At 36.5% G+C, this 16,760-nt stretch overlaps 4 protein-coding genes and 2 non-coding genes across 6 annotated transcripts; 5 read left to right on the top strand and 1 right to left on the bottom strand.

Annotated features, from left to right (window-relative positions):
* Positions 1-874: 874 nt before the first annotated feature.
* LOC137744946 (small COPII coat GTPase SAR1A-like) lies at positions 875-3,192 on the top strand. The gene is made up of 3 exons (XM_068484767.1): positions 875-1,105; positions 1,612-1,743; positions 2,729-3,192. The coding sequence occupies exons 1-3, from the start codon at positions 977-979 to the stop codon at positions 3,047-3,049; spliced, it is 582 nt and encodes a 193-aa protein (XP_068340868.1). The 5' UTR covers positions 875-976; the 3' UTR covers positions 3,050-3,192.
* LOC137746369 (small nucleolar RNA snoR83) lies at positions 2,033-2,152 on the top strand. Its single transcript, XR_011069839.1, has one exon. It is a non-coding gene; the product is annotated as a small nucleolar RNA snoR83 (small nucleolar RNA).
* Positions 3,193-3,857: 665 nt separating the features above from the next.
* LOC137744206 (protein AGENET DOMAIN (AGD)-CONTAINING P1-like) lies at positions 3,858-4,849 on the top strand. The gene has a single exon (XM_068484069.1). It carries the CDS (start codon positions 4,025-4,027, stop codon positions 4,649-4,651), a length of 627 nt encoding a protein of 208 aa, XP_068340170.1. The 5' UTR covers positions 3,858-4,024; the 3' UTR covers positions 4,652-4,849.
* Positions 4,850-6,680: 1,831 nt separating this feature from the next.
* Positions 6,681-10,180, bottom strand: LOC137745413 (uncharacterized). The gene is made up of 10 exons (XM_068485365.1): positions 9,998-10,180; positions 9,751-9,831; positions 9,622-9,652; positions 9,444-9,526; positions 8,414-8,446; positions 7,641-7,719; positions 7,486-7,538; positions 7,332-7,392; positions 7,142-7,224; positions 6,681-6,971 (listed from the first exon to the last, which is right to left on the bottom strand). The coding sequence occupies exons 1-10, from the start codon at positions 10,010-10,012 to the stop codon at positions 6,882-6,884; spliced, it is 609 nt and encodes a 202-aa protein (XP_068341466.1). The 5' UTR covers positions 10,013-10,180; the 3' UTR covers positions 6,681-6,881.
* Positions 10,181-10,267: 87 nt separating this feature from the next.
* TRNAP-CGG (transfer RNA proline (anticodon CGG)) lies at positions 10,268-10,339 on the top strand. Its single transcript has one exon. It is a non-coding gene; the product is annotated as a tRNA-Pro (tRNA).
* Positions 10,340-10,557: 218 nt separating this feature from the next.
* On the top strand, positions 10,558-14,044 carry LOC137744157 (probable protein disulfide-isomerase A6). Its single transcript, XM_068484026.1, has 11 exons — positions 10,558-10,744; positions 11,326-11,410; positions 11,562-11,659; positions 11,842-11,897; positions 12,057-12,174; positions 12,387-12,414; positions 12,513-12,604; positions 12,816-12,972; positions 13,051-13,175; positions 13,339-13,438; positions 13,754-14,044. The coding sequence occupies exons 1-11, from the start codon at positions 10,590-10,592 to the stop codon at positions 13,826-13,828; spliced, it is 1,089 nt and encodes a 362-aa protein (XP_068340127.1). The 5' UTR covers positions 10,558-10,589; the 3' UTR covers positions 13,829-14,044.
* Positions 14,045-16,760: the final 2,716 nt, after the last annotated feature.

Below are 16,760 nucleotides of genomic sequence, written 5' to 3'. Positions count from 1 at the left end.
ATTCTGGAGTTTGGATAAGATTTGACTAATTAGTATAATATCTCAGTTAACTTGACATAAAGGTTAAAGTTTGGTCCACTTTGCTTCTTTATATAAAAACAAGGACTTTTAATTAAATGGTCTCTAAAATTGGTATTAATCTTTATATTAGTTTATGAAATTTGAACAGTTGATTTTTTTGATATTTTTGTGAAAAACCTTTATTTAATAAGATCAAAATGACAAAATTATCTTCAATTTAATAAACAATTATTTTGATTTTTTAAGATATTTTTATTATTTTCTCTTATTTAATGAAGAGTTTCAGAAAATAACAAAAATAATTGACCATGGACAAGATAATTCTCTTGAATTTAATTCTCCAGGACTGGAGTTATGCCAATTTTAAAACTATTTTGATTAAAAAGACTTAAATTTAGGAAGTTTTAATGAAAAGTTCGTGGTACTGTTCACTTCAACAAAAAATCACATTTTTACACTAAAAAGTCAATTCTGGTACTATTCACTTTACTTTTTATTTTGTATTTATCGTTAAAACTCAAAGTTTTCAAGCCATTTTCATTAATTTTTCTTTAAATTTATGTATCATAGTTGCTAAATTCTGTAGTACTTACCAAATTTCTTGTCCAACCTTCACCAAAACGGATAAACCAAAACTAGAAAAGAGAAGGCATTTATTTATTTAATTCAATTTTTTTGTCAGAAAGAGAAGGTAATTAAACAAAAAAAGAAAGAAAGAAAAAAGCAAAAACAATCCCTACCGACGAAATTCAGCTAAAACTGAAATTAAAAAATAAAAATAAAAATCAGATTCCAGCTGTTCGAAATTTAGAAGCTAACGGCCGACAATTGCCCAAATGAGCCGTCCGATGGGACCAAACCCAGTAACAGTTCCACATAACGCTCTCTAGCTATTTCTCTGTCTCTCTGATTTGGGGGGAGGCTTTCGATCTGACGATTTCTGGGTGGAAACACCATGTTCTTGTTGGATTGGTTCTACGGGGTTCTTGCATCGCTTGGATTGTGGCAGAAGGAGGCCAAGATCTTGTTTTTGGGTCTCGACAATGCCGGCAAGACGACGTTGCTTCATATGCTCAAAGATGAGGTCTTTCTTCCAATCCCATCCTTTTAATCCGATTTTTAACAACTTTTGTTGGTGGGTTTTGGGTGCTTACGAATGCGGTGAAAGTTATGATCTTTGAATGCTTCGATGGTGTTTTGGAATGATTGGTATTTTGTTTTCAATTGAAATTTTCGTTTTTGTTTTATGTTTTATCAGTGTGGGGTCTGTTTGGTTGATGGGAAAGTGAAGGAAAAGAAAATATGGACTGAACTAATAGTTTTGGGAGTGTAGTTGTTAATTGTTATTCAATTGAAAAACTTTTCCTTTCCTTCCTATAATTCCTATGATTTTTCCACATTAGGAGCTCTGCGTCAATTGTTAGTGAAAAATTCAGGTTAAGACAATATTGACTCACTGGAATTGTAATATTTGGAAGGAGAGAAAATGAGTAAACCAATTTACTGTTGTCATTGTTTTGATTTATTGTGATAAGTAGCGGGGAATTTGATTTTCTGACTCTGGGTTTTGTTGTTGATGGATTGTTGCAGAGATTAGTTCAACACCAACCGACGCAGTATCCGACGTCCGAGGAGTTAAGCATTGGGAAAATAAAGTTCAAGGCTTTTGATTTGGGCGGGCATCAGATTGCTCGCAGAGTTTGGAAAGATTACTATGCCAAGGTATCATTCATGTTTTAACTTAAGGATGTATTGTATGCATGTGATGTGGCAACTGCTTTCTGCATATATGAACTGCTTGAGGCCTTTTCTTTTACTTATGAAAATTATGCGGTTTGTGTGTGCTCAGCGAGCAGCATTGTTCTTGTATTTTGTAATAGTTTGCTGAATAAAAATTAGTCAAATAATGAAATCAGAAACGAAATATATCTTCGCCCGCAAGAATAGCTGCCGTATGATCATCTCTTGACACAGGCTTGTAGTAAAGTTTTGGAATAGTTATGCTTCCGTAATCCCAGATAAAAGTTTTTGTGTTTACCTGATTCATGGGAGGCAGATATAAATAGTGGTAGTTCACTGATAGTACCTTATGTCTTTAGAAGGTATGCTAATAGTACCTTACCACACACTCATCCTTTGCTTTGCAGTTTCATTATCTGGATTAATGATGGGTTAACGAAACACAAATGTCTGATCAGAAGTGGGAATAAACCTTTCGTGTCGATTGCCATGTTCTGAGATCACCTTATTTCTTTTCAACTCCTGTGAAGGATTTCTATTTGCTAGGGACTTCACGGTAGAACCTGGGAGATGTAGTTAGATATGTTATATATTGAATTGTTCTCCAATAAGGTCCTTAAATAACGTGTGTTTTTCACCCCGTAGATTGTATATGATTTACGTCTATGTATTTTAACCATATACGGATAGCTGGGATTTATAGTGGTGAAGTGCGACAGCTCCCGAATAGGTCCTATTGAGAGAATAAGATAATATTTGGTTATATACTAGACTATATTTTGGAATCTGTAATTGGAAAGAATTTTGAGATTTGGAACTGCCTAAGAAATTTGAGGGTAAGTTTCAAGCTATGCAAGTTTTGTCTTGCCACTTCGAGTTATGTTATCTCTACATTTTCTTGATCGAAAAAGGAATGTTATCTCTACGTTTCATCCTTGGTGATGCATTTTGTCTTTGTTGTGCAAAGGTGGATGCAGTTGTTTACCTGGTGGATGCTTACGACAAGGAAAGATTTGCAGAATCGAAAAAGGAGCTGGATGCTCTCCTCTCTGATGAGTCATTGGCCACTGTTCCATTCCTTGTTCTGGGAAACAAGATCGACATACCATATGCGGCCTCAGAAGAAGAGTTGCGCTTCCACCTCGGTCTGAACAACTTCACCACCGGCAAGGGCAAAGTGAACTTGCAAGACTCAAATGTCCGTCCCCTCGAGGTCTTCATGTGCAGTATCGTTCGCAAAATGGGTTATGGCGATGGCTTCAAGTGGCTTTCTCAGTACATTAAGTAGTAAAGACTAGGCTTCTCACTTTTTGTTGTTTCCGATTAATTCAAGCTGTTGGAGATATTTTGCCTCTTTTCTTTATGATGAGCAAATGGTATTGATAGTTCACATTCTTGTGAAACCGGCAACAAAATTATATGTTCGATCCTCTTCTCATGTCCCACACATGGGTGATTTTTGTTAGACATGATTTATGAAGACCTAAAAGATAAACGGTTTAGATTATTGAAATACATTACGCAGTGGCTCGTAGAAACATGTCAAAAGTTGTGTAAACAAGTAGTGTAACGGATCTGTCTTATATACACACATCTGTCCATTGTCTAAACCATCTAAATTTGGGACTGCGACACTTAGATTTGTTTTTTTTACAATGCTATGATTGGGTTGAATTTGTCAAAGGACGTGTTAATGAATCATTTGATCCGATTTTAATCTGAATTCGATGTAATTAATAGAATATGAAACTCTGTTAGCTTAACAAAGCAAATACGAATTTGAGCTAATCCGATGGATAATGTTCCAATCTGACCTGGCATACAAATATATAGAGTAATCTGAACTTTCTAGAATGTATATTATTGATTAAGAAAACAATTTTTTTTTTTTTTATGGTGATTGAAAAAACATGTATAAGAAATCATATCGTGTTATCGAATTAAATACTCGTTAACTTAACAAATCATATATGGATTTTCTTATTAAACATCTGTCGGATTATCCGACCAGATTATTTTACTTAGCACTTCAATCTAAAATAATCTAGTCCGAATCCGATTCATTTACAGGTCTATATATAAGTGCGAGAAATTCGTAAAAGTAACACTTTAGGTGGGCTGAATAGGAAAGCAAAGTTTCCTAAACAGAAGAGGACTCTATATATACAAACAAGGCACTCGTCAACTCTCTCATCCTTGGCAGCAACTAGTTAATCAGCTCTCGTTCTTCTACTTCCTTTCTTTCACTTGCAAATCATCTGTAATGGGGCCTTCCCGTGCGATCCAACATCGTATAAACACGACGAACTCTCGTCCTTCTGGTTCCTCATCTCACTCCCAACCCTCCGATCCGACTGAGTTCTGCCCCGAAAGGTGGTTCAAAACAAACAACGAAGTTGAAGTGTCAAGCAAGGAAGAGGGGTTCATCGGATCGTACTTCGCAGCTAGGGTTGTAGCCAACATGGGGGACAACTACGTTGTCGAGTACAAGGAGCTGTTGGAGGATGACGAGCGCACGCTCTACAAAGAAACCGTCATGGCTCACGCCGCCCGCCCTCCGCACCCGAACAAAACCCGACCTTCAAGCCCAAGCGACTCATCTGCAAACAACCAAAAGTTCGGTTTCGGGGATTTGGTGGATGCGTACCACAACGACGGGTGGTGGACAGGGGTCGTCACCGGGGAGAAGGGCCGTTTCTGCGCCGTGTTCTTCGAAACAACGTCAGAACATGTTGCTTATCCGGCTACTCACTTGAGGCCTCATCTGGATTGGAAGAAAGGGATGTGGTTTCCTGGCAAGAATAGGGGAAGGTACTTGCATGGGAATCCAAATTTCTCAGAAGCCATGACGGAAGTTATCTTGGATGAAAAGATCGAGCAGTCAAAGTAAAATACATCAAGTTAATTAATCAAAATCCTCAGAGGCAGTGTGGTTAATTTGGAAGGAAAGATGGCGGTTGACGGAGAACAAGAGGCTTCGACCATGTTTTTATAGCTTTCTTGTTTAATTATGTTCAGTTTTTTAATGCAAGCATCATATATTGAAGTCAACATTTGCAGCATATAGTTGGTTTCGTATTTAGATTGGACTTGATGTATGGTTAATTTTCCAATACAACGTATACTTTTAGCTGGCAACTGCTCTTGTTTTACCTTTTTTTTTTTTTTTGTGAATCTAAAATTACAATGCCTTAGCCTAGCAACCATCATAGGTGGCTCAGTAGTTGGGGCGAATTTCAGGCTCGTATTTCGCACTGTTTATTCTGAGTTCGGATTTTGATGCTGGTGAAAACCATACGATGGTAATCAGGAGAGGCTGAAATGCTTATGTGAGTCACAATGTTCCGAGAGCACGGCCCATATAGTAAGTGTAATAATACAATTGGTTGAAATGAGGAAGAAAAAAAATTTCAATCAATTATATTATAACACTTGCGAACTGTGTTTCCAGCACAATGAAAAATACTCAAATAATCCCGGTGATTGAGAGCACTCCCTCCAGCACTTGAAAGTCGTGTGCTTCGTACCTTGGGCCTCCTACTATTCACTCCAATGCCAATGCATTCTATTGAGCCCATTTGTATACATAATTTGGATCCATTATTTAAAACTAGAAATTAGATTCTCATCCCTCTTTTTTCAACTCCATTGATTGAAACTTTATTCTTTTTCAATTTTTAATCAAGGACCCTTGGTTATAATAAACATCATTAATTATTTCATGATAAAATATTTTACATATCAAGATAATTAAATTTTATTTCTAAATATATTCATTTAGTGTTAGAAACGTTACATTTGATATATTTATATTTATGGCTAAATTTTGTATCATATATTTTTATTTTTAAGTTTATACCCATTTTAATTTGCAACCCCTTTTTAAATTCTGCCACTTTTCTTTTTCAGTTTTAATTTGTACCCATGTATTAATTTCTTTTTGTGTCCATATTTTTTCAAACTTTTATTTGTACTCTTTTTTTTTACCATTTATTTGTACCCATAATTTATCTAATAATGTACCAATTTGTCTTTAAAAATGTACCACTTCGTTATATGTAAAATGTACCTTTTTTTTTTTTTGTGTGTCTAAAATGTACCCATTGTTTTTTTATATGAAATGTAACCATTTTTTTTTATACATAAAACGTATCACCTTTTTGGTATAAAATTTACCAACTTTTTGTATGTAAAATGTATCGTATAAAAATTACCAATTTTTTGTATGTAAAATATCATTAATATAAGTAATGGCAAATCATGAGTTCTATTTAAGTATAATTTTTTTAATACTTTCAACAGATTATGGATTTTATTTAAAATTTCATTAATATGAATAACTACAAATATCAAATTTTAATTCAAAAATTATAATAACCTATATAGAAATGCATTATTACATTAATTTCAGGGACTTCAATCAAAAACCAAAAACCAAAAACAAACAAGGTTTCAATAAAAGAACATTGATGAGTAGGGACCACATCCAAAGTCATCCTATTTAAAAAGGGAAGATTTTCACACACATTGTTAAGTTTTTCATACACCCCTCTTAATTTTGACCGTTGATTCTATTTGATATATTCAATTCGATGGTCATAAATAAAAACGAGTGTGTAAGAAGCTAAAAAGGGTGGGAGAAAATCATGCCACTAAAACAAATACTTCAACCATCTAAAACATCTATAGAGGAAGGCACTTGGACTTAACACATCATGAACAATCATAGATTACTGCTACGACGAAAGATCTTGTACGTTGTGGTTTGTAGGTTTGTAACATGTTAGTCTTCATTCGATGTTGTGTAAGATGACCGGCGATTGCCTCGGTTCGAAGTCAGAATTACCGAACCGAGATGACCGGTGATTGACTGGTAACATTAAAACAAATTGACAAGCTTCAAATGCTATACCAGAAGAAAGATGAAGCAAACCCAGAAGCATTATGAATCTTTGCGTAAAATCTCTTCCATTTTCCCACGAACCTACGTTGTGTACAAGTCCGAACGCCTAAATTGAGTGGTTCGTATGGTACAGTGGGTCACTCAGGAACAAAATACATATATAGAAACCACTCAGATTCGAAAAGAAACTGTGAAAGTTGAACTTAGCTTGAAATGATCACTTCTTGGTTGAACCGAATCCACCAAATCCCATCATAGCTGCAACGTCAGGATCAATTTCGGTTTCCTCTTCGACTACCTTGTCTTTCTGAACCCAGGAAAGAAGATTTAAAAGAATCAGTCGACATACAAAAATCAGCTGCAAAATATTATGTAAATTAGTACAACGTAATTCAAGAAAGATATCAAACGCTACGAATTTGGAGATTCCCATCTCTGCCTTGAAAACATTAATACGGAACCAATTTTTTTACCAACCTTCTTCTCCTTCTTCCTTTCTCGACGCTGGCGCTTCCGCTCTTCCTCTTCTTGCTGCTGCTTCAAGATCCGCTCATCAAGATCTGAGAGGGAGAAGGAAGAGATGTCATTTTTTTTATCAGTCGACAGAACAGGTGGGACCAAAATCTCTGAAGGGATTGATTTACATCTCACTACTTCAATGTCTTACCTTGCTCTGTGAAAGTGCCATCAGTTTTCCGCTTCTTGAGCTTTTCAAATCGTTCCTGAACCTGCATTCAACGCTTAGTTATGCTTATTCCCGTGGAAAAGATTTTAACAAGGGACTTCCATTTTGATCACAAAAATAAGGATTCAAATTCTACCTGTTGGAGAGATGCCCGCTCCACCCGCATAGACATACCCAAAGCTCTTTGATCTACAACAAAGAAAATAACCATTCAAAAGATAATTATAATGAACATAGAAACATATTTATATATTAATTCTTATAATAATCATTCCGATGGAGATTACATACGTTTCTTGCCATTGATATGATCCAAGTAGTTTGCAGAATCTTTTACAACACACTCACAAACCGAACAATAGTATCCAGCCTGAAAAAGAACACAACAATATGTTGAAATAAAAAGACTACAAAATAACAACTCATAACCATACAGAGACAGTACTATATACATTAATGTGTTTTTCACATAATCGAAGGGCAATGATTGCACCCAAATCCTGGCTTCACATGCGGTAACTCAGCCTACACTAGATAAGGATTCTGTAGGAAAGCTACACAGCCTAACAAATGAGGGGATATACTTTAAAGAGGAGGGGAGACGAGGGTCAGAGGGAAAGAAAGAGAAAAGAAATACAAAGCCTTTAGTGAGCATAGTCAAATTGGCCACTGTAGTAAGAAGAATGGCCGCTATAACGTGGTTTCTAAATTGCTATATTTCTCTTCCAACCGTCTATAATACAGTCAACATAAGGGATGATTCCACAATCGGTCGTAAGTGTTAGCCATCACATCAAAGTAAAATAAAAGGTTAGGCAACAATTCGGGTATCCCAAGTAAGCACAGTAATGAGTTAGGAACAAAACGTATGGATTCATTGTTCATACATCCACACACACAACGTGAAGCATCTCCAGTAATTGTCTAGAGAACAGAAGCTAAAACAATCAATCTGAACAAAAAAGGAAGAAGCACAAGCACATTAATAAACACAATAATTTAGGATAACAGTGAGAACGCAAATCATAAACTCCATAACTGGATATTGAATGATAAGTATTTACCTGCTGGCTTAGAGGTGCTATTGGAGTAACAACCTGAAAAAAACATACAACGAATAAATAAGTTAATGACAAAAAGTGATAAGAAACTTGTAATAATTAGTTAGTAAGTGTCAAATCTGTAAGCAACAAAATATCCACTAAAAGATCCTATGGATAATTCATCAAGAGGGAAACAGCATCGTTCTGATGCAACTCAACAGAGCAGGCAGGACATGAGAAACTCCCATTTGAAAGAGGCAAACATCCCACTATAATTTTCTTTGAAGTAAAGCAACACAGGAAGAATAATGCTTGTGTTCCCCCAATGGGGAATGTATAAATTCCACATTTAGCGAATAATGTATCTCCATCGTATAAACTCCATAATCGGAACCGTTCAATTTCATAATCTTCTTTTGAAGATCATCCTTGCGAAAAAATTATTCCAAACAGAAATCGTTTAATCATCCATATGTATCAAATAAATGGATGGTTCATCATGAATATGTTACTTGGTACTCACACCATCGATTTGTTTCATACATTTGGATGACCAAACGATCTCCGATTCGAATGATTTTTAGTAGGCATGATCTTCAAAAGAAGATTAAGAAATTGAACGGTTCCAATCATGAAATCTATATGGTGAATATATGTTATTCGAAAGAAGTGGGATATGTGCATTCCCTATGTTGCTGACAGCAATTACTGCTTCAAACTATTCACAAAACCAGAAGACGAACTCTAACGGTAAATATATCATTCTGTGAACATACTGCATCAAAGTGATGATTTTCCATCAAGACGTAATAAGTTAACTTAGCACAGAGCAGCGGTATATCAGCCACTAGAAATCGAAAAGCTTCTACTCAGTTAAACATGACAATAAAAGATATTAGCATCTTCACAAAAACTAATTCACAGGCCGATAAGTAGTTAACTTAAACAATCTCATTCTTCAGGAAACCGATGAAAAGATCAACAATCTAAAAGCAAACGGGGCAAAATTCAGCCAATTACAACTATGCACTTCAAACAATAAAAAGCTCACCTGTGTTTTCCCCAAGCGAGAATTGAGATCCACTTCATAATCCCTGTGCTTCAATGGCTTCCTTTGCACTGGCGGGCCTTTCGCTACACACATAAAGCAAACAATACTTTCAGTTTGTACTAAAGAAAACAACTCTAAGAGAGCAAAGATACCAAAATACAAGATTGAGCAAACCCACATTTGGATTTATGCGGTCCTCCCTCCTCCTCCTAAAGCACATTGTAAAACACCCAGATCAGGAAAAACTCAAAAACATGTTACAAACTTACAAACCAACAAAAAGCAAGAGACTTTTCGAGGTGCAAACCTGTCTTTCACGCTCACGAGCTCGCTCCAAGAACTCTTCTCGATCGAATTTCCTTCTGAAAGTATTATCTACTCCAGCACCCTACACAAACATATTGGGAATCAACAAGTTCTGATTATTTAATTACCCAAAGATTACAAATTTACCATGAGTTTTCAATTACTGGGAATCAAGAGGTTCAGCTAACTGAGCAAATTGAATAATCATCAGTGATGGAAAGTGAGGGTTTTTGGTAAACTGGACTTACATTATTGCCGGCCATGGATGCGCAGTTCAATCTTTGAGCTAATTTGCAGTTTGGTCCTTGAAGGATGCAATTGAAATTTCGGGAATCTCCGGGAGGTGGAGATTGGAGAGAGGGCTAACCAGCAGAGGTGTCGAATCCCCAACGTTCTGAAGCAAAAAGGGAAGAAGAAGAAGAAGCGAAAGACGGACGCGAGGAATCCGAGCTCAAAAGTACAAGGATTTTCAAATCGTAGTATAACAAATATGATGATTTCCAGTGCATTGCCAACTCGGGCGTTTGGTCTAGTGGTATGATTCTCGCTTCGGGTGCGAGAGGTCGTGAGTTCGATTCTCGCAACGCCCCTCCTTTTTTGAGCTCAATACATTTGCACACGTGGCGAAACTTGATTTGCCAAATGATACAGTCGAGAAATAATAAATAATAATAATAAAAAAGTCCAACGGTTATTACATTTGCACACGTGGCGAAACTTGATTTGCCAAATGACACCGTCGAGAAATAATAAAATAATACTAATAAAAAAAAAAAATTCCAACAAAGGCGGGTATAAAATACGCAAATCAACCAACTTTATTCAGAAAGTTTGAAAACGATGGTGAGCTCGAAGACTCTGTTCGCTTTCGGAGCCCTAGCGCTGCTACTCGCCTCGTCGGTCTACGCGGACGACGTCGTCGTGCTCACGGAGGACAACTTCGAGAAGGAGGTCGGTCAAGATCGCGCCGCTCTCGTCGAGTTCTACGCTCCCTGGTAATCTCAGGCTTTCCTATTTCAACGCTGTTTGGTTCTCGAGATTTGATTTGGAAAACGCTAAATTTAGCTGCTGAGGTTTTGTGATGATCTTGTTTTTTGTTAATTGTGAAGGAAGTGAACGCAAATTAGTGTGAGATTAGTTGAATCAAGTTTAGGATTGAAAATGATTTGAATTGAATCGATTAATTTAGTTTCTCGGATTGCGAAACATGAATCGGAATTGGTCAATCGTATCGGCTATGGTGATGCTGAGATTGATTGATTGATTGATTGGAGATCTGCGATTAGTCAATCCAGGATTCTAGATCTAAGGCCAATAATTGATCGAGGCAAGAAGTGTTTGAACTTATTTCTTATATATATAATTGGAATTTTTGGTAATAAGTGTGCGGTTTATATGTATCTATGGTGAATTTTCATCGAATTTCGATTAGTATTGGACTAACATCATTTCTCCGGATGCGTTCTGTTTTGCCTGTCATTTCTTATCCATATTTTAGGAAGCATATAATGGATACGTTTCTTTAGTTTTTATTTCGCTCGTTTTAATGGAGTATGGTTCGTACTTACCATTACAGGTGTGGCCATTGTAAGAAGCTTGCACCAGAGTATGAGAAGCTCGGTTCAAGTTTTAAGAAAGCAAAATCCATTTTAATTGCAAAGGTAGGTTTTATATTACTGATGTCCGTATTGTAGTTTGTGATAATTGTATTATATACCATGCTATTGGATTTGTGTCTTGCAGCAGTACATACTAGGAGTCTACAACTACAATTAATTGACTGTTTTTAATTTATTTTCTGTTTCTCAATAGGTTGATTGTGATGAGCACAAGGGCGTTTGTGGCAAGTATGGAGTTTCCGGCTATCCCACAATTCAATGGTTTCCTAAAGGGTCCCTAGAACCCAAAAAGTGAGTCTGTTTTCCCCTATCCCCTGCTTAGTTTACATGAAAGCATTTTTTTTTACTTATGAATGGATGCTCTTGCCACCGAACCGTCTAACCAAATTTCTGACGATGTAATATTCTTCACCATCCTTGTTTGTATTAGTAATGTTGGTTTACCTTTTCTGATTGAATTTTACATGATTTAGGTATGAAGGTGGCCGTACTGCTGAAGCTCTTGCTGAGTTTGTGAATAAGGAAGGAGGTACTATTTTGACCTTGTAATGTTATTCAACTGAAAACGAACTGAATAAATATGTCGATATTTCTTGGTTGATTGAGTTTGTTCAATTCTAATATACGCATCCATTTACGTAATAATCCTAAGCTTATGATTGATCATGAAGCTCTTCTTTGCAAGCAGGGACCAATGTGAAGCTTGCTGTAGCCCCATCCCATGTTGTGGTACTTACGCAGGATAACTTTAATGAGGTTGTCCTGGACGAAACAAAAGATGTGCTGGTGGAGTTCTATGCACCATGGTAAGATTATGTCTTCAATTTTCCTTTTGAATGCTTAATATTGAATACTGTTTTGTCGGTTGTTGAGTCAATGAAAGCCAAATTGGTGTACAAGAGGGAGAGGGGGATTATACAATATTTATACCACCGTGTTTACAATAAATCGTAGTGGAATTTTATTGGTGCTTTTGCAACTCTAAATATGTTTTCCCCCCTTTTTCTTTTCATGGCAGGTGTGGACATTGCAAATCCCTTGCTCCTGTAAGTGTATTTCTGCTCCTTCAAATCCGTTATTGCAACCCTTTATCTAGTGCTTGAACAACGGTTGATCTTGATTATTTATTTTTTGTTCTATCCAGACTTATGAGAAGGTTGCCTCGGCATTTAATTTGGAGGACAGTGTAGTGATTGCTAATCTTGATGCTGACAAATACAAGGATTTAGCTGAAAAGTGAGTTAGTAGTTTAATAGTATCCGTGAACTTCTGGTCCTTATTTTAGTGTTGTGTGTTGTACTCTACTGAATCTATATTTTGTTTTCGATCAGTAGTATATTTTAATGATTCGGATGAAATATCTTCAGAGTCAACATAATAGAAAAATGAAGGAAATGGGATTTATGAATGGTGAATAAATGGACCTAATACAAGGCTTCCTGTGCAGGTATGGAGTTAGTGGATTTCCCACATTGAAATTTTTCCCAAAGAACAACAAGGAAGGTGAAGAGTATGGTGGCGGCAGAGATTTAGACGATTTTGTAAAGTTCATTAATGAAAAATCTGGCACCAGCAGAGACGGAAAAGGACAACTTACTTCCAAAGTCAGTACCCTCAATTCATCGTGAATGCACCTTATCAAAATCTTGTCCTTTTCTTATCAGTGTTCTTTGTTTATGTAGGCTGGCGTTCTTGAAAATTTGGACGAATTAGTAAAGGAGTTTGTGAAATCTAGCAACGATGAGAAGAAGGCAATCTTTTCCAAGATAGAAGAGGAAGTTGGGAAACTTGAGGGTTCGGCTGCAAGGTTGATACACACTCTCTAGTTTGATCACATGATACTTGCACATACTGAAAACGAACGTAGAATCTTTCAGTGATGATCTTAACTAGATCCTTTAGATCCGTACTTTTGCAGTTGATCTTCTGATTCACATGACGTTAATTTCTCAATTCTGTTTGAATTTCAGATACGGTAAGATCTACTTGAAAGCTGCCAAGAACTCTTTGGAGAAAGGTCCTGATTATGCAAAGAATGAAATTCAGCGGCTTGGGCGCATACTCGAAAAGGTTTGACCTTATATTATACTCTTTCCAGTACTAGCAAGATGCATAGGCCTTGTTTAGCGAAATGGATAAGCTTACATGATTCAACCGAGAATTCATATGTTATAGGACACTGTCTAGTGTGAGGTCCGGGATTAGATAACTGGATATAAACTTTGATGCATCCAACAGTGGGAACTATATATGAATAAGGTTCCGAAACTTGGAATTGTAAAAATGAAATCGTATGCTGAAAAAACAAAGTTAATCTGTGCATATAACGGTTGCTGATCTACATGGACATTAACATTTTATTTTGTTTTGTTTTTGTCGATGCAGTCTGTCAACCCAACTAAGGCCGACGAGTTCACTCTCAAGAAGAACATTCTATACACCTTCACTTCATCCTCATGAGGAGGCACTTCCCACGGAGGGATGATTCTGTAACCTAGTTTCGGTGAGGTTGTCTCCCAAATTCTCCGGATCTTGGGAAGCGACAGCGTTTTCAGTGTACTATCGATACACATCTTTTACTTTTAACATTTTTGCACTTTTAAGTTATCATTTGTAGTAGTGAAGGATAGCCGGCATACCATTAACAATAACCTAGTGTTTCTGTTTCGTCTTCAACGTTTATCTTAAAACCATTGTGGATCTTCCCATGTGATTTAGCTGCCGTTCTTCGTTGGTGATCCGACAATCGGACGTCAGATTTGTAGCTACGATCGGACAGTCCCAAAACAAATCCCAGTTACATCGTCCTAAGTTCCAAACGAGTACTTACAATTAGCCATAGTACAAAATGATTCTCTGAAAATCGTCACATGGATGAATCATGATGTAGGCTTTTTACCCCACGACAATGGGCGTGGGCTTGTTTCGATGTTCATGGGAGGCATCATTTGGGAGCGGATAAAGACAGAGAGGTCATGTCGCATCGAAAGCTTGAAAGTTGTAGTGACATCGACCTTTTCTTTTGCAACTGCTTGGCTTGTCGAAAGTTTTATCTTGAGCTGAAACTGCTTGCTTTTTTTATGGTTGTTGGGGAGAGGTTAACTAGAAGAGGAAACTAGTGTACTAACTATTGTACCCTAGTAATCACCGTGGTTGCAAGGAGGAGAATTCGAGCTTAGGTGTAACAAAGCGTACGAATGAAGTCCCAACGAGTAATTAGTCATCTAGTTTTGTCAATCATTTGATGTGGGGTTTTGTATTCCTTAACACATCTTCTCACAGGACATACATGCAACAAGTTTTATATCGACGAAAGCCATGTTATATCAAGATTTTATAGAGACAGGTCACGGCTCACTAAAAAAAATTGATATTGGTATTCAATTGCATCTTACTACCTATACAACATGCTAGTGCGAAAATTTTATTACAAAAGGCATTGGTGTAATCAGAACATGAACTACACAATATAAATCAGATTTGTCAATCTTCTGGTGGTAACCCGTTCTTATATTCTTTAGTATATTTTTATATACATCCAAACCGTAATTTTACGTTCCTCCACTCGTCAAGCAAGTACTTTAATGAGTTTAATCACTGGTGACACTCAAGTCTATGACCATGGAACAACATTGATAGGCAGAATATAAGGATTTGGATCCTATTCGGATCCAAGTTGTGGGGATCCTAAGGATCCTCACATTCTAGCCGTTTATCGTATATTGAGCAGTTAGAAATTATTTTAAATTTATTTATTTAAAATTAAATACAAATAGTACCTAACGAAAATTGACCTCATAATGCACTATAAATGAGATATGAGAATCCTCATAAAAAGAATCCGGAAATGATGCTTGTCCAAAATATAACTACATGGTGGTTTAGTTTTCAAGATTGGGGATTTGAAGCTAAAAGAGCCATAAGATTAAGGGCAAAACAGCAAATATATCCACATGATGAGCAAAGCAAAGGAAATTAAAGAGGAGATGGGACCGTTTGTAGTAAGAACCAGATGTTTTGAACTGCAAAAGTTGATGGAGATCGATCGATGTGTGTCAAGTTGTTTTTCAAACAGATCTTCCCGTTGCGTCCTACTTGGATTCAAGACTTTATGACGTTGAAATAAAATAAATATCTGGAAAAATAAGCCCATGCCATGAACAATAATGAAGACTGGGTGAGGGGGCCATGATCGATTTTGCTGCTATTTTCTCCATGCTAAAAAATAAAATATAAATAAATAGTAAATTGCATGTCCCCAGCAGAATAGTGGAATTTGGGGACTCAGATCTGATCTCATTGGTATTTGGCTTCTCTAGAAAATCCCTTTCATTCGCAAATGGGAGGTAGGGGAGAAACTTTGATGGGGCTGACTTGTTAGGGCAACTTTAACATCGGGTGACATTAGTTGGAGTTGGGTCGGGTTAAAATACAAGGTACTTATGCTTTTGTGAGAGATTAGCTAATAATGTCATGGTCGGGAATCCTACGTAAACTTTCTCATGAGTTAGTTCAGTTAATTAGAGTAGTGCGCTCAACAGAGCTACATGATTAGGGTATTATTATATCAGCGCGAGGTCGAGGTCGAGTGCAACTAAAATACATGGTATACATACTTCTACGAGAGATTCAATACAGATGACCTAATCAGAATTTTATGTTCAAAATTTTCAAAAATTGTCTTTGTCAAAAGAAAAAAAAAGCTTGTTAGCCCTACAACCTATTTTACTTGAATTATTTTCCAATTCTAGGACCTCCTTTAAGTAGAGTTTACATAATGAGAAAAAGAAAATCCAAAAAGAGATGCAAAATGATGGATTTGGATTGTTTTGAGTGGAATTTATACATGAAAAGTTGATGAGGGAATGTCTCAAAATTTCAAACTCCTCCTTTATGTCCATAATGTGTAGGACTAGGAGGCACCATGTCCCTTGCAAAAACTCCATCTAAGATCTACTTATTTGATTGTTTAACGGTGTAATAATTGATTACCATAAAAAGCAAGTAATTATTTGAGACAAGTAGATTATTTGGGTCCCAAAACAAGCTAACATCACAGGAGGAGGAGGATTCTATTGGGTCACCTCAGCGTCTCTACCAAACATCCCAACCACCATCTCATGCAAAATGTGCATTTGCAGCACCAAAGCTTCTGCCATGAACACATGGTTAGGTTTTCCTCCATGATTTGTGAAATGCGTCACATGATGAAATAGATACCGATAAGATAAATACTGATAGTGAGATTACATATGGAATAATCTTATCCATACATTCGTTTTTATATCTTATACTCCTCTTAAGATAAATACGAATTGATGAAAATCAACGGTAGAAAATTAACAAGGTGTGTAAAAAAGTAAAAATAAGCGCCCGAAGATCACTACTCTCA

This window comes from Pyrus communis, chromosome 9 (genome assembly GCF_963583255.1).
Source record: "Pyrus communis chromosome 9, drPyrComm1.1, whole genome shotgun sequence".
NCBI classification, from domain to species: Eukaryota; Viridiplantae; Streptophyta; class Magnoliopsida; order Rosales; family Rosaceae; genus Pyrus; species Pyrus communis.
Note: the sequence above shows the minus strand (reverse complement) of the source record. Positions and strands in the feature narration are given on the sequence as shown.

Coding starts and splice junctions, on each gene's coding strand:
- LOC137744946 (XM_068484767.1), top strand. CDS start 977: ATGTTCTTGTTGGATTGGTTCTACGGGGTTCTTGCATCGCTTGGATTG. Junction 1,106..1,611: donor TTCATATGCTCAAAGATGAG/GTCTTTCTTCCA, acceptor GGATTGTTGCAG/AGATTAGTTCAACACCAACC. Junction 1,744..2,728: donor GGAAAGATTACTATGCCAAG/GTATCATTCATG, acceptor TGTTGTGCAAAG/GTGGATGCAGTTGTTTACCT.
- LOC137744206 (XM_068484069.1), top strand. CDS start 4,025: ATGGGGCCTTCCCGTGCGATCCAACATCGTATAAACACGACGAACTCT.
- LOC137745413 (XM_068485365.1), bottom strand. Junction 7,720..8,413: donor TAGCACCTCTAAGCCAGCAG/GTAAATACTTAT, acceptor GTTCTTTTTCAG/GCTGGATACTATTGTTCGGT. Junction 7,393..7,485: donor AGCGGGCATCTCTCCAACAG/GTAGAATTTGAA, acceptor CGTTGAATGCAG/GTTCAGGAACGATTTGAAAA.
- LOC137744157 (XM_068484026.1), top strand. CDS start 10,590: ATGGTGAGCTCGAAGACTCTGTTCGCTTTCGGAGCCCTAGCGCTGCTA. Junction 11,898..12,056: donor GTTTGTGAATAAGGAAGGAG/GTACTATTTTGA, acceptor CTTTGCAAGCAG/GGACCAATGTGAAGCTTGCT. Junction 12,415..12,512: donor ATTGCAAATCCCTTGCTCCT/GTAAGTGTATTT, acceptor TGTTCTATCCAG/ACTTATGAGAAGGTTGCCTC.